At 42.0% G+C, this 13,908-nt stretch overlaps 1 protein-coding gene across 10 annotated transcripts in view; it reads right to left on the bottom strand.

Annotated features, from left to right (window-relative positions):
- Positions 1-5,796: 5,796 nt before the first annotated feature.
- The window catches only part of GTF2I (general transcription factor IIi), a 126,130-nt gene continuing 118,018 nt past the window's right edge, over positions 5,797-13,908 (bottom strand). For all 10 annotated transcript variants that reach the window (XM_077140987.1, XM_077140984.1, XM_077140986.1 and 7 more), the window contains 6 exons: positions 13,578-13,761; positions 12,318-12,346; positions 9,931-9,972; positions 9,073-9,114; positions 8,524-8,599; positions 5,797-7,747 (listed from right to left, as the gene is read on the bottom strand). In XM_077140987.1, coding sequence (XP_076997102.1) covers positions 8,541-8,599; positions 9,073-9,114; positions 9,931-9,972; positions 12,318-12,346; positions 13,578-13,761 — 356 coding nt within the window. In that variant the 3' untranslated portion in view covers positions 5,797-7,747; positions 8,524-8,540. The remainder of the gene's footprint in view (positions 7,748-8,523; positions 8,600-9,072; positions 9,115-9,930; positions 9,973-12,317; positions 12,347-13,577; positions 13,762-13,908) is intronic.

The raw sequence follows: 13,908 nt of genomic DNA, 5'->3' as shown, positions 1-13,908 counted from the left end.
TTTCGTTCTACATTAAATGTCCCCTCCCGGGTGAACAGCTTGCCTGCTCCTCCCTGCCCCAAACGGTGCTGCCTCGAGGGTGCCAGCACAGCAGCCGGACGTGCCGCGATGCCCCGGCCTGCGACGGGAGGGGCCGCGGGGCGTGGGGTCGCCGGCCCTGGGCGCTTCCTTCCCCTCCTCCCGCCCCCCGCCCCCCCCACCGCGGTCTTTCCGCTCTTGCGCCACCGCCGGGCCAGGCCGGCCTGACCACACGGCACCCCGCGCGGGTGCCCAGGACCCGGGACGGGTGAACGCGAGGCAGGGGCGGACATGCCTCCCCGCGGCAGGTTTCCCCTGGGGGAACCTGTGAGGCGCACATCGTGGTCAGGATGACACTTGAATGAGTAAAGATGAAGGTGGCAATGAATAGACAAAGGGTTAAACAGTTGTGGGAGGGAGGGCATCACTTGCAAAAGCTTTTTTTATGGTGAAATATAAACTGAAGGTAAATGTACTGCTTAACTGAAATTCTTAGAAAGCAGACCGCAGGTTCAGCAGCCCCCAGAATCCCCCCAATCCCAGTGAGTCTCAACAGGAAGGCCTGGACCCGGGTCGGGCACTATTAGCACAGGTGCTTTGTGTCACCAAGCTCATGGGGCCAGACTGGGAAGCCTTGGCTGGCTTCCGGCCGGGTCTGATGTAAGAAGCACTTTCCTTTTTGGCTGGCTCCCCCATCGTGGGCCCACGTGTGTGGGGAAGCATGGCTCTGGAATACCTCTTTCCCCCTTCTCTCTCCTTTTCTTATTCTACATCCTCATGTACAGGAGATAAGGAGAATAGATAGAGCTGGGGCAAGATCAGCTTTTGTAACTGGCCACTTAAATGTACATGGCAGGAGGTCCCCCCTCATTATGGGGGGAGAGGAAAAGGGAAGTGACTGCTAAGGGGTGTGAGGTTCCCTTTTGGGTCAACAGGGACGTTCTGGAAGTAGGTGCAGTTTGCCCAACCTTGTGATTCGACTAAATGCCACTGAATCGTTCCCTTTGAAATGGTTCATTTTATTTTATACAGATTTCATCTCGACAAAAATGATACAAGCAACAATGACAAGAGTGGGAAAACAGAGGCAGGGAGAGAGAAATAAGCTGGGGGTGCTGCACAGCTGGTAGAGACAGCTGAACGTGAGGCAGGCGGTCTGCACCCCAAGCCCATGCTCATGGCGGGGCCTCCTGCTTGCCCTTGGCCACCTGTGTGAACGAAGGCCTGGTGGTGGGCCCACGATGGGGGAGCCAGCCAAAAAGGAAAGTGCTTCTTACATCAGACCCAGCCGGAAGCCAGCCAAGGCTTCCCAGTCTGGCCCCATGAGCTTGGTGTCTCTCCAGATACCACCTGCTCCACCCTCGGGGCACTTGGCTTTCCCTGCATGGGCCTGGCTGCTCAGTTCCCTAACCAGGAAATCCCCAAGGCTGGGCCAAGCAAGGGTGTGAGGGGAGGGGGCTGGTGTCCTGGCGTGAGGTCCAGGCAGTACAGGGACCTTGAAACTGAAGAGGGTGTCCAGGGGTTCCCAGCCTTGGAACAAATATGTTCTCGCTACAGGACAGTTCTTATGGAGGTCTAGCCTAACGCTCTCCTGCTACCCCATCTTGAGTGAGGGACACCCAGTTGCCCATGCCGGGCCCTGTGTGAGAGGTCTTTTGGGCCAGTCTGCAAGGCCGCTTCTTCTCTAGTGCCCAGAGTAGCAAGACGGGGCCTCAGAACCACTCGGCTGATGGCCATGTGGCTCTGACACAAGCTCTCTGGGTACCTGGGGCTGAGGTTCTGATGGCTGGCAGTTCACAGGGCACCCTGAGCCTTCCTTTCTCAGTAGAATCAGACTTGTCACCGCAGAAGGGAATCGAGTGCTTCCCTGTGAGACAGGCCAGCACACATGCACTCCACCCAGTTATTCCCCTTTCCCCTGGGGCCTCAGGACACTGCCACCCAGCCCCTGGCCTAGGCTGCAGGTCCCGGCTTCAGGGGAACCAGTGAAAGCCTTGGGCCTGCAGGAGGGAACGGGGTACCCAGCACTGACCGCTAGGCCGGAGTTTGATTTCCACAGATGGCACCTCCATTTCTAGCTGTGCACCCCTCAGCAAGTTAACTCAACCTCCCCGCAGCTGTTTTCCCGTAGCAAAAGGAACTAACTATACTTATTTCATGAGCTGCACCAGGGATTAAGTGAGACCATGGCTATCATTAGGTGTGAACTTCCCCAGGGCTGACTGTGAGATGCAGTGGAGGTCAAAGGTGGGAGGTGAATTCTGTTAGGGTAGCTTCTTGATGTTTAAAACTGGACCTTGGAGAAAACTGTCCCATGAATGAGAGCAGGCACTCCAGGATGCCTCAGGACCACTTCTCCATGGCTTGGACGGAGGGGACTTATGCTGTTGGAGCTCTCAAGGGACAGCTGGCAGGGTCCGTGCAGCTACTGGTCTGAGCATGGGTAAGCTCCACCTTAGGTGGGCAGCAACCTGGGTTCTGTCCAGGGATGTTTGGAATGGGGCCCAGGGTCTGGGATATGGAGGTGGGTGGGCCCCTTTGGGAGACTGTTTTCTGAAGGAGGTGAGGTAGAGCAGCCAAGAACAGCCATCAAGGCCGTGAACTGTAGCCCAAGTCCTGGGGCGGACCTGGGACTGCCCACCAGTGCATTGCAGTCAGGTAGAGCTCCTGGCAAGCAAGCCCTCAACAATTCTCTGACCCACGGGGTCTCTCCAAGTCAGCAGCCCCCAAACTGCTCCTCCCACATTGACCACCAGGGAGGCCCTGGAAATTGGCCTGTGCCGGCTCTGCCAGCCCCACTTCCTTGCTGGCGGTCCCGACTGGGCCCATACACATCATGTGTTGAGGCCATGGAAGACCAAATAAAGTTGCACACTGTCACCTCGGGGAGGGGGGTGGGGTTGTGGTGGTCTAAACTTGAGAATTACTATTTCTAGTAATGACGAAACCTTGCCCCAGGCTCCACATCACCATCTCCGCCAGCACAGAGACAAGGGATCAGCCTGAGGCTTGCAAAAGGCTAGGTGCCTAGGCCTCTTGGGAGGTGGTGGGAGATGGAGAGCAGTAGTTAGGACATCTGGAGTCAGAGCCTGGGGGTGGGTCCTGTGGAGGTCGATTGTCAGGGAGGCGACAGGTGTGGAGGAGTGGGGCTGGATCACACTGCCTGCCTGACACCGAACTCCAGGACCAATCACGCCATCCCTGTGGGAATGAAGCTCCTATCCCCTGACCACCAAAGGAACTCCAGGTTTGCATGCCTCAGCACTTGCATGTTATACCTTTGTGAAATTAGAGGATGGGTTCTCCGCTCTTGGAAATTTGTATTCGATGTTTTGTATCAAGTATTTTTCCAAGAAGATTTTGATTAGTCATAATAGGGCTGAGAACAATCACACTCTAAATTACAGAACATAAACTCAATATTCATGATTTATCCAATCTTACAGGCTGTGACATTTAAGTTTCTGTGAAGGGGTCTCATTCTGCTTTGCTGCCCCTCACTGTGCCTACCATATTTCCTTTGCTTGAGAGCATTGGGGTGGCTTCTCACCAGCTCCCTTCAGGTATTGCCAAGGTGAGTCTTTCAGAAGGGTCATTACTGCTTTAGAGAACTTGTAGGCACTGGTAGACTTCAAAGAGCTACTTTGGGATCATGGAGGGAACTGAGTGTCCCTTACCAATCTTCTTTTGCTCCTGAGGAGGAAATGAGGCAGGAAACATGGGTGTTGCATCATAGTTTGTTTTCAGCACTCAAACTTTCCAGACACTTCCTCAAAATAAAATCATATAAGGTTATATGTGGTGGAGGTGGGGCAGGAGGGGAGGTCAAGTGCTAACACTTGACCATCATGTTAGCCAGCAAGTAGGGAGCTGGGAAAACCGTGGAGCAGTCTGTTTTTGCTATTTTAATCAGTTCTTGGAGTGAGGAAGCCACTTTGGAAGTCAGGTGAAGTTCCCATCAGGCCACCAGACTCTTAGAAAACATGCAGTTTCCACAACCAGTGGCAAGCAATTATGCCCTCCAGCCAATGGTGGCAGGAAATTGGGGATTCCCTTATCAAAAAAGAACTGTATTTGTGATCACCCTACTGGCTTCACAGGTCACGAGTGCAGGAGAAAAGCTGCTACCCTGAAGGAAGTGGCCTATAGGTCCTCTGTGTTCCTCAAATCCTGCCCCCCCTCCCTTTCCTATCATAGGTGACACTGGGACATGTTTCTCCATGTTCAAAACACACCCAAATCCAGACAATGGTGTTTCCACTTAGGAGGCCGAGTACCCAAGAGTGTACTTCAAAAAGATGCCCACTTAGTATGTGACAATTACCTGCACTAGTATCTAAGTTAACCGAGTCCCTTGAATTTATTTAGACAAGGACTTGGGGTCTTATGTTTTAACTGGAATAGTCTGGTCACTTAATGGACATTTTGGTCTCTGAAAAAAAAAAGGCAGAAGTGGGAAATGCAGCCGGAAGGATGCTTACAATAACCAACCTACCTCAAAAGGAAACTGGTTGCTTGCTTTAGATAGAAGCAGGACCCTTGGGACGTTGAGGGCTACAGACCTGTGTTCAAGTCTTGTACCCCAAGCCTGAGTTAAGACTAGGGAACCTACTTGAGAGTCTTTACTTCATCTATAAAGACCCCAAAGAATCTCAGCATGGCACATGAAGTATAGTGAAACTCACTTCACATATAGATGATTTATCCCCATTAAAAGATAAAGGTATTTCAGTATGTACTAATTGCTAAAAATGGTGAGCTTACCAGCACTACTTTAAGTATAGGAGGGAAGAGAAAATGCAAAGATTTCTGATCCAGTTGGAGCACTCAGTAGTTTCCTCTAGGAGTGCCAGCTTGCACAGCCAGTTCTTCCTTCTCTCCCTTCTGGAGGGAGGAGATAGCTCCAGGAACACTGTTTTGGCTCCATTACCACTGAAGGCCCTTTAGCACTTAGTAAGCGCAAGTCCACTGACAGTACTTACTCTGTCCCATCCTGGAATGTAGCCATTACACTGATTTCATTCTTTTTCTGCTGGAAATTCATGCAAGATAGTTTCCAGAAGTAGAGTCTAAATTGATCCTAGCACTCTACTCAAGGCCTGATAAAATAAGTATGTTTAACTCTGAACTCTTATGGAATCAGGAAACTGTTTCATTCAGAAACTCTTCAGCACACTATTTAAACAATATTTGATTTTCAGTTGTCTTTAATGAACTATGTAATAAAGACTTCAGTGGGCAAGTTTAATACCCAATCTCTAAAAATCTTTTAATTTTCAATTGCCTCATTCACAAACGAATTGCCTATTCTTTAAAGCAAGTTGCTAAAAGGTTTCTTGTAGATTGTTACTAAAAGGCCAGAGTGTCACTGCCATCCACTTTTAATGAACTCTCCGCTCTAGCTTCAGGGTTAATTTGCCACTGTTGGTAAGAAGGCAACTTGGTAAGGTAGTATTCTGGTCAAGAAACAATGCTGTCACAAGGGAATCTACTAAGATATACTCAACTGTAGGCAGCATGGATGGACTGGGACATGGTAATGCTTTAGGAGAAGTTAGAATTAGAGTTAAATTATTAATTTACTACCTCCTCACTCTTCCAGTAGAAAAGAGAAATAGTAACAGCACCCTGAAGTTCAGCATTTCCTGAAGGATGATGGGCCATAATACTCTAAAAATTTAAGACGTTATAAGGGGGAAGACATAGCAGATTGAAAGTACAGAAAGTGATCCACTGGGCAGATGTGATAAGACTTTGAATGCTTACTAACGCATGTACTTCTACATATATCTCCCACTCGTGTGTGGAATTCTTTTATGAATGTATATATACTTACACTGGAGAGGACAACGGGATAAATACGTCTCCCTGGAAATTCCGTGATCCCACAAAATTGGTTATTAACAAAAAGTTTCATAAAAGATTCACGTACAGGAGGTTGAAGCCTTTAAAAAACCAGCGTGTGTGTGTGTGTGCTGCAAATAGTGCTGCAATAACGGGATAGTTACATGGAAGAAGAATGAAATGTGACCCCCACCATACAGCATATAAAAAATATGTAATTAAAAAAACAATCAGCCTCTGGATGGATTTGATTCTCCACTAGCTGGAATAGAAAGTGTAGGTTAGGGCAGCATGATGCAATCAGTTATAAGGACATTTAAAGGAACTATGAGATTCCATTACAGCAGCTGTCACTGCAATTTTGTTTGGTGGGTTAATAATTAGTTTTGCTTTCCCTGAGCACATGTTAGTAAAATAAAGGAGAGGCAAAGGGATATGCTGAGAGAACAGGAGAAATACATAGTATGCTGCTCTGTTGCTAGGTGAGAGGGGATTATGGATATGCTTTATCTCAGGAAGGGGACCCAGACTTCAAAATTCTACTTAAGCTGTTCTCGCAACCCTACCAGAACTGTCACAGATAAAACTTTGGGGGCTCCAGCCCCAGCACTGACTAGATGAACAGAGCAGTCTCAGAAACACCATGAAAAATGATGTCTTTATGAGGCACTGCAAGCTACCACCTACCACCAAAACCACCCAGAAGTTTCCCCAGACATAATCATGAAAACACCTTAGAAAGAAATGAATTAGTGTGTGAAAGGCATGGATGGATTTTATTTATTACCCTATATCTACAATTTAATTTGAGGTAAAATATAAGCAACACATAAAAATGCCTATTTCTGCTACCATGTAATATAATTCTCCATTGTGAATATTGTGATAAATCTAATGAAACTCTATGCCATCACATACTCTAGCTTTTCATATAGCTGGTATTTTACACTCTTATTGTTTGTGAAATCTCAACATATGTGAGATTCTCCTACAACTGGCGAAGATATCAGAGGGTTCATAATTAGCTAACTGACCCCTTACTCCCCACACTGGAGCCTCAATGTTACATGTAGAATTATAAAATAATGAAGGCAATGAAAACCCCCTTAAGCCTGATCCAAGCTGGCAAGTGTTCCAAAGAATTCCATGCCACAATAGGTTACATGATAATGAGGCTGTAGTGTCATTTAATTTGCCCAAATACTCATACCTGATCTTAAACTTCTGATACACCATGCATTTTATTTGGACAAAAAGCAAAAGTGGAAGAGGTTCTCTGTAATTCACCTATAATCCACACGCTGAGATACTGACCTCTTACTGTTAAGTGATCCAGATGGTTTTTTTTAATTACAATAAAAAACATATGAACCATGATAGATAGCTTAGGAAAAGGTTTAGTCAAATATACAGATACTAATTGTTCACTCAGTCAGTAAGGAGAGCTGTGAACAAGGAATCATTTAAATGATTTTTCAAATAGAAAACCTAAAGCACTGAACTATCACAGGTGTTTTCTTCACTGCAGAAGCTGAGATGTTCCAGTAGGAGATATCTTCACTTGATTGGAAAATAAACACCATAGCTGAAGGCTCTGCTGAATACGTAAAAAAATCTGATGAGATTCATCCCTGTCATTTTCCCTGTCGTTTTCCAGCACTGCTGTAAAATCCTTATAATACATTCCAAAGTAAACCAGCCATTCCAAATCTACAGTCACTCTGCTCTTTTAATTCAATTCACAGAACTGCTGAAAAAGTAGACATTTCTATCTAAAAGTAGAAAAAAAGGTTTGTATAGAAGGTATTTCTGTTATACAAGTATATTACACAGCTTGGGGCAGTAACAGGTCCGAAAAGCTCTTCTCAACCACTGATACTTTAAGCTAAAATAGGAGAGAAAACAGACAAGCAAGCAATAGGTTAATCTGAGTATAGGAATTAAAAATTCACCAATGTCACAACTTAAATTTGAAATTTTTGATAAGAAATTACTTAGATTCAAATACACTCATATGAAACCATAAACCTGTGAATTGACAATATAAGGCAAATTTCATTACAACAGAAGTGTCTTTATAAAGAAACATTATCAGGGTATGATCAGAGGCAACTAATGACAAGTTGTATGTATCCCATAACCAATACTAAAACATTAAACACTAAGGCTTAGGGTAGTTAAACAGGACTGAAAACTAAGGTTTTCTGCCTCTTGGTCAATTTTATTGACAACCTGGTCAAGCTGACAAAGTCTGGAAAATAGAACCAGATTTGTAAATTCATTATGCAAGATGCATAATGGGTACTGCAGGTGAACCAGATTCTGTAAATCCTACTATTATGATTAGGGAAAATGTCATCCTAATGATTCTGACTCCTAATGAATGCCACTGTTGAGGACAGATTACAGAACATTTTCCTTTTAAGACAAAGTGCTTTAGTATCTTTGACTCAGAGACATTATACTCATTTAAGGACAAATCTTTCTGCTTTAATCTTCTAGCTCAAACCACCCAGTAAGGCTTATACTAGGACTCCCTGCATCCCCAGAACATAGGGCCACCATTTTGTAATGAAAGCAGGGAAATCACATTAGCTTATGAATACGCAGGTAGGCTCAGAGAAACACTACGTAGCTTCCCAGACACAGAAATTGATTTACCCTAGCAGGGAAGAGGTCTACCACGTTGGGTCTGGTTCTTGCTTGATTTGAGAGCTTCCATCAGTCTCCTTTATTTCTATTTGGAAAGACAAAAGGATATCAAGTAATTGCACTATTAATGCAAACTTGTTCAATTATAAATCCATTCATGACAAAGTATTTGCTAAGATACAACGAGAATAACAGGATCCCAAAAATGATATTTTCAGGGTGAGAACAAAATTTCTCTAGCAATAAATACTATATCTTGTTACTTTTTGTTTTCAAAATAAGAAACATGATTTATTTGTATTTAATGGACACACAAAATCCAGGAGTCATTCAACTGTTTTAAAATTCATTAAGAGTCATTTGGGTGAAATGGGGCAAGAGAAACCACTGATCATTTCTGAACAAATTGTTTCAGCATAAACTATAAATCCACTTCACCCAGAAACAAGAGAACAAAACAGCCACACACAGTTCTAGTTAAACAATTTTTTGAAACACAAATCCTTCGTCTAATAAAAGTTGAAGGAATTTCAATATGTAGCCAGCCTAACGTCTTACCTTCTGTTGCAGGAACTTCTAACTGGCTTGGCTCAGATGATTCTGAAGAGAAAGACATGAAGATCTATTTTAACAGCATTCAAAAGTGGCTTCAAATTATATAAAGAGTCTAGAGGGAAGAGTGGAAAAAGTCCCCCAGTCTTCCTTGTGCAATGCACCAGTCTGAAATGACACTGCAGCCAAAGATTCTTGGGATTAAACACAGTTATTCAACTGTACTTTGAAAATCCTACTTTTCTAAAACATATTAAAATAGGATTCACAGCTCAAATCTTAAATAACAACATATCTTTATCATGAAAGCAAAAAGTTCCATCTTCATGTTTTTTGTTTCTTCCTTCTGTGAACTCCATTTTAATAAAGGCCTTTCATTACTTTCAGTGGATTGCAGAATGGAAGAAAATGGGATGCTCATCTGAACCATGCACTTGCTTTTAAGGAGTTTAAAAATCAAAACACACCCACAATTTTAGCTCACTAATTCAAGTGTATAGCAACCAAAGAGACTAAACTAATGGCATAAAAACTGCAGGTTAAAAAGATAACTCTCCTAAAGTAATAATAAAGGGAAAAAAAGAAAGAAAGAAACAAAAACGACAACTCTCCTTATTGATATTTTATTCTATGCCACTGCTCTTGGGGGTGAGGGGTGGGGTCTGAGTATTATGCCTGACCTAGGATTGCGAACAATGGTCTGTAGCCCATAGCTCTTAACTGGGACCAACAACTTGATTTTATACAGGCTTCTCTAGACAGAGATGACTAAGCATGAGTGTATGCCGAGGAACCAACTTGTAAAAGCTTGGCAGATGTCAGTGAATGAGGTCACATGAGTGGAGGGTATCCCGTCTCATTTACCTTGTATCACTGGGCCTTCTGACTCACTCTGATCAACCAGCTCTGAAAGAAAGGCAAATGAGTTTAGTTTAAATAGTAATTTAGGATAACACTGTTACATTTGAAAAGGACTTTTACATACATTCTCTATTCTGATGCTCTGCCACCTTACCTCAACAGGCATTCTTTATGACCAAGGACAGAACGAACATGCAGTGTTCTGGAGATCCCATTAAAACAATACATCAGCAGTAATTATCAGAGAAATATGTTACAGACTTACTGCACAGGGTGGAAACAAAATTTAACATTTTAAACATAAACTTAGGGGCCAGGTAGTGTTAAAATATAATGTTCTTTGGAACATCAGCTAGTTCCATCCCCCTTAATCCCATATTGACGGCCCCTTTCAACATGAAAAAGTTAGAATAGGCATAGCCCAAATACCCCTGAAGAGTGGGACAAAGATCAAAGGTGATGGTGGAGTTATACAGAGAAGGTAGAGTTTAACAAGTGAGTATGAGTGCTGAATCATTATGCTGACATTTATTTTAGTCTCCAGTATCTTAGAGCATCTAGAAATAAAAACCTACCTTCTCTGTATAACTCCATCATTACTCTTAAAGAGTGGGATAGAGAGATCAAAGGTGATGGTGGAGTTACACAGAGAAGGGAGGGTTTAACAAACGAATATGATTGCTGAATTGTTAAATAGTCTCCAGTATCTTAAAGCAACAAGAAGTAAAAATCTAAAATTGTGGAATTGAAATCCATGCAAAACTCAATATGTTCTACAACTAATTGTTGTGCTGTACTTTGAAATTTATTGTTTTGTATATATGTTATTTTTCACAAAAAAGAAAAAAGTCAACTGTGATGATAAAAAGAAAATATTTACTCTTCTAGCCTCCTATATTCTGGAACAGCTAGAAGGAAAAATCTGAGAGGATGTTATAGTAGCCTATGACAAACTCTAGAATCTGTCCTGTAACTACTTGTTGAAGAGTACTTTGAAAACTATTGCTTTTTTCTGTCTTTGCTTTGTATATATGTCATATTATACAAATAAAAAAAGTTAAAACAAAAATAAAAAGAAAATAAAGCACTTAGACGATCTGCCTAAAAAAACAAAACAAAAACCACAAAGTTCTATGGAAAGTAAAACCTACATGGCAGACAGATGAACTGGGATTAATAAAAAGATTCAAAGAAAAAAAAATCACAGTATAAGCTGCTCACAGAAACAGAAATTAGAGTGCAGGCTGTCCGGGGATTACGGACATGGACATGGGGAATGCAGAGCTGATGCATAATGGGTTAGGGTTTCTGTTTGGGGAGATAGAAAGTTTTAGTAATGGAAGGTGATGAGATATAGTGAATGTGATTAATTCCACTAAATGGTGAGCAAGAAGTGGTTGAGATGTCAAAGTTTATGTTTTATATATAAACTAAATGAGCAATTAAAGGCAATACATGATCCTGGACAGGTTCTAACAAGGGACCAGAGAAGGCACAAAAGAACATTATTGGGATATGTGGGGAAAAGCAGAATATAGACCGTAAGCTTTAAATCAATGTTAAATTTCTCAAATTTGTTAACTGCACTTAAGGTATAGAGATAAATGAATATCCTTGAACACAGGAAATGTACTTGGCAGTATTAAGAGTTTAAGGAGTGTGTGCTGTACGCAACCTCACTCAAGCGGTCAGCAAATGGGTGGATACATCGACAGACTGATGGACAGAAAGCATGAAAAATAAAAAGTTTAAAAATTAAAATACCAAAGTTCCCTACCATGCTTAAAACCAAATGTCACAAATGAACCAAACTATATCACGTTAAGTATCTCTCTCTTTTTGGATATTACCAGATACTGACATACTTGCCAAGACAAAAGGCACACTAAAAACACAATCTATAAAAATGCGAAGTCATGTTTTTGGTGTACAAGCAAATGAATACATTTTCTGATAAAATGGAACTTTGAGGTAGAACAGATTTAACTAAATTTATGAAATAAAAGACTGAAGACCAAAAAACAGGGTTAATTAATACTGTGAAGGAGAAAGGAATGGCAGAGAGCATGAGTTCCCAGATCAAGGGACAATTCAAGAACTTGTAAAGCTCTACTGCTCAATGGTCACAATTCCAGAACATGAAACTAAAGGAGCTTACTTCTCCTATGAATAAACTCTATTCCAATACAACTTAAATTATATATATAGGCTGGAGCTGGCCAATTCCATTAAACTTGCCGAATTTTACATCTAGAAGATGCCTGTTGCTTCACACCAGGTGCTAAAAGAACAATGACTGTATGGCTACTGCCTTCAGTGAAGTGACAAGCCACACCCTGAGAACTAATCCACATGCCAGAACAGAAAGAAAGACATCATGCAATACTCACGGTTATTGATCACAAGGCCTGGAAATGGTCTAAAGGGAGAGACAAATTGTTCAATACATCAATTCACTTTTACTCTACAAGGATTTACATGCATATTCACTTGATTCAACTGATATTTAAACCCCTCTCATTTACGCTGCTAAAATGAGAAATCTTATCCACTACCTTATAATCTTATGTAAGAGATATGAATAACTAATATGGAATATTGTTAGAAAATTATAAACTAAAGATGAAGGGAAAACAAAAAACAGTTGCATGGAAAAGGGTATTTCAGCGAAATAGCTTCATGAAAGAAGAATTTTTTTGCCAGACCCCGGAAATGGTATAGAGACTAGCCATTTGTTAAGTGGGACAAAAACATGGGATTTTTATTAAAAGGGAATTGGAAGAAAATAAGTGATAGTTGGTGGATGAGAAAAATCCTTGAGAAAAGGGATAAAGACTACAGCATAAAGATATTACTGAGGGTCACACTTAACTGATTTGCACTAGAGACAGCAGAAACTTGACAATAAGCTGGCTGATTAGATTTAGTGACAGTTAAATTAGGAGAGGGGGGTTGGGAAGAGAAGAATGAGGACAACTCAGGATTTTTGCTCAGTCAGGTGAATGGAAAAGAGGACATATGTTGAGTAATTATTGTGAAAGTGTTGATCAATGAACATAATTCTCATAATGCTGAGAGAATAGGTAGAATTATCATTCCTATCTGTGGGTGAGGAACACTGATGCTGAAAAAGAGAATAATTATCATCCTGAAATTACATACAAGAAAACATAAGTGCTTGGCTAACAAACGGTTGATGAGAGATCAAATCCCTGACTTAACAGACTTGAGAGAAAAGTCAGCAAAATTTTTCTTTAAAGGACCAGATAATAAAATATTTTAGGGTTTGCAAGCCATACTGTCCTCTGATACAACTACTCAACCCTATCACTGCAATGTTAAAGCACCCACAGACAACATGTAAAGGCATGGGTGTGATATTATTTCAATAAAACTTCACAGTTGGCTAGCTGGATTTGGTCCACAGACCATGGTTTGCCAGCCCCTTCCATAAAAACTGGAGGATTACAAGTCAGCAGAGGGAGGAGAGAATAACATTATAATAATTAAACAAGCATCTGTATTTATTTCAGCTCATTACATAATAAATTTGTGGGGATTTTATTACTGTATATAACTATCTGGAAAGAGGATTTAGCCTCACAATCTCCAGATTAGCTCTTATGACCAAGCAGGGAACTCTCACTTACCTAATGACTGTGAATTTGATAAACTCTGCAGAATCTAAGATCCTTCTCATGGAGCTGATTTCCAGGTAACTGGGGGCTTTGAATGACACTCCTGGGGGCATGCCATCGACCACCACACAGCCAGGATTAATAGTGATTTTCCTGTAGGGAACTTTCACAGGGAAACCCATACCAATTGCTTCACCTGTTATGAGACAAATATCATAAAACTGGAGATTAATATATCATCTTAAGAAGTATTTCAAAAGCAAATGAGCAGCCTTGTTCTGATGCTCCTTTTATCTACGGTATAAACAGATGAGTAAAAAATATGGATTAAAAATAAATAAAT

This window comes from Tamandua tetradactyla, chromosome 23 (genome assembly GCF_023851605.1).
Source record: "Tamandua tetradactyla isolate mTamTet1 chromosome 23, mTamTet1.pri, whole genome shotgun sequence".
Classification (NCBI taxonomy): domain Eukaryota; kingdom Metazoa; phylum Chordata; class Mammalia; order Pilosa; family Myrmecophagidae; genus Tamandua; species Tamandua tetradactyla.
This window is presented reverse-complemented; position numbering and strand designations above follow the sequence as displayed.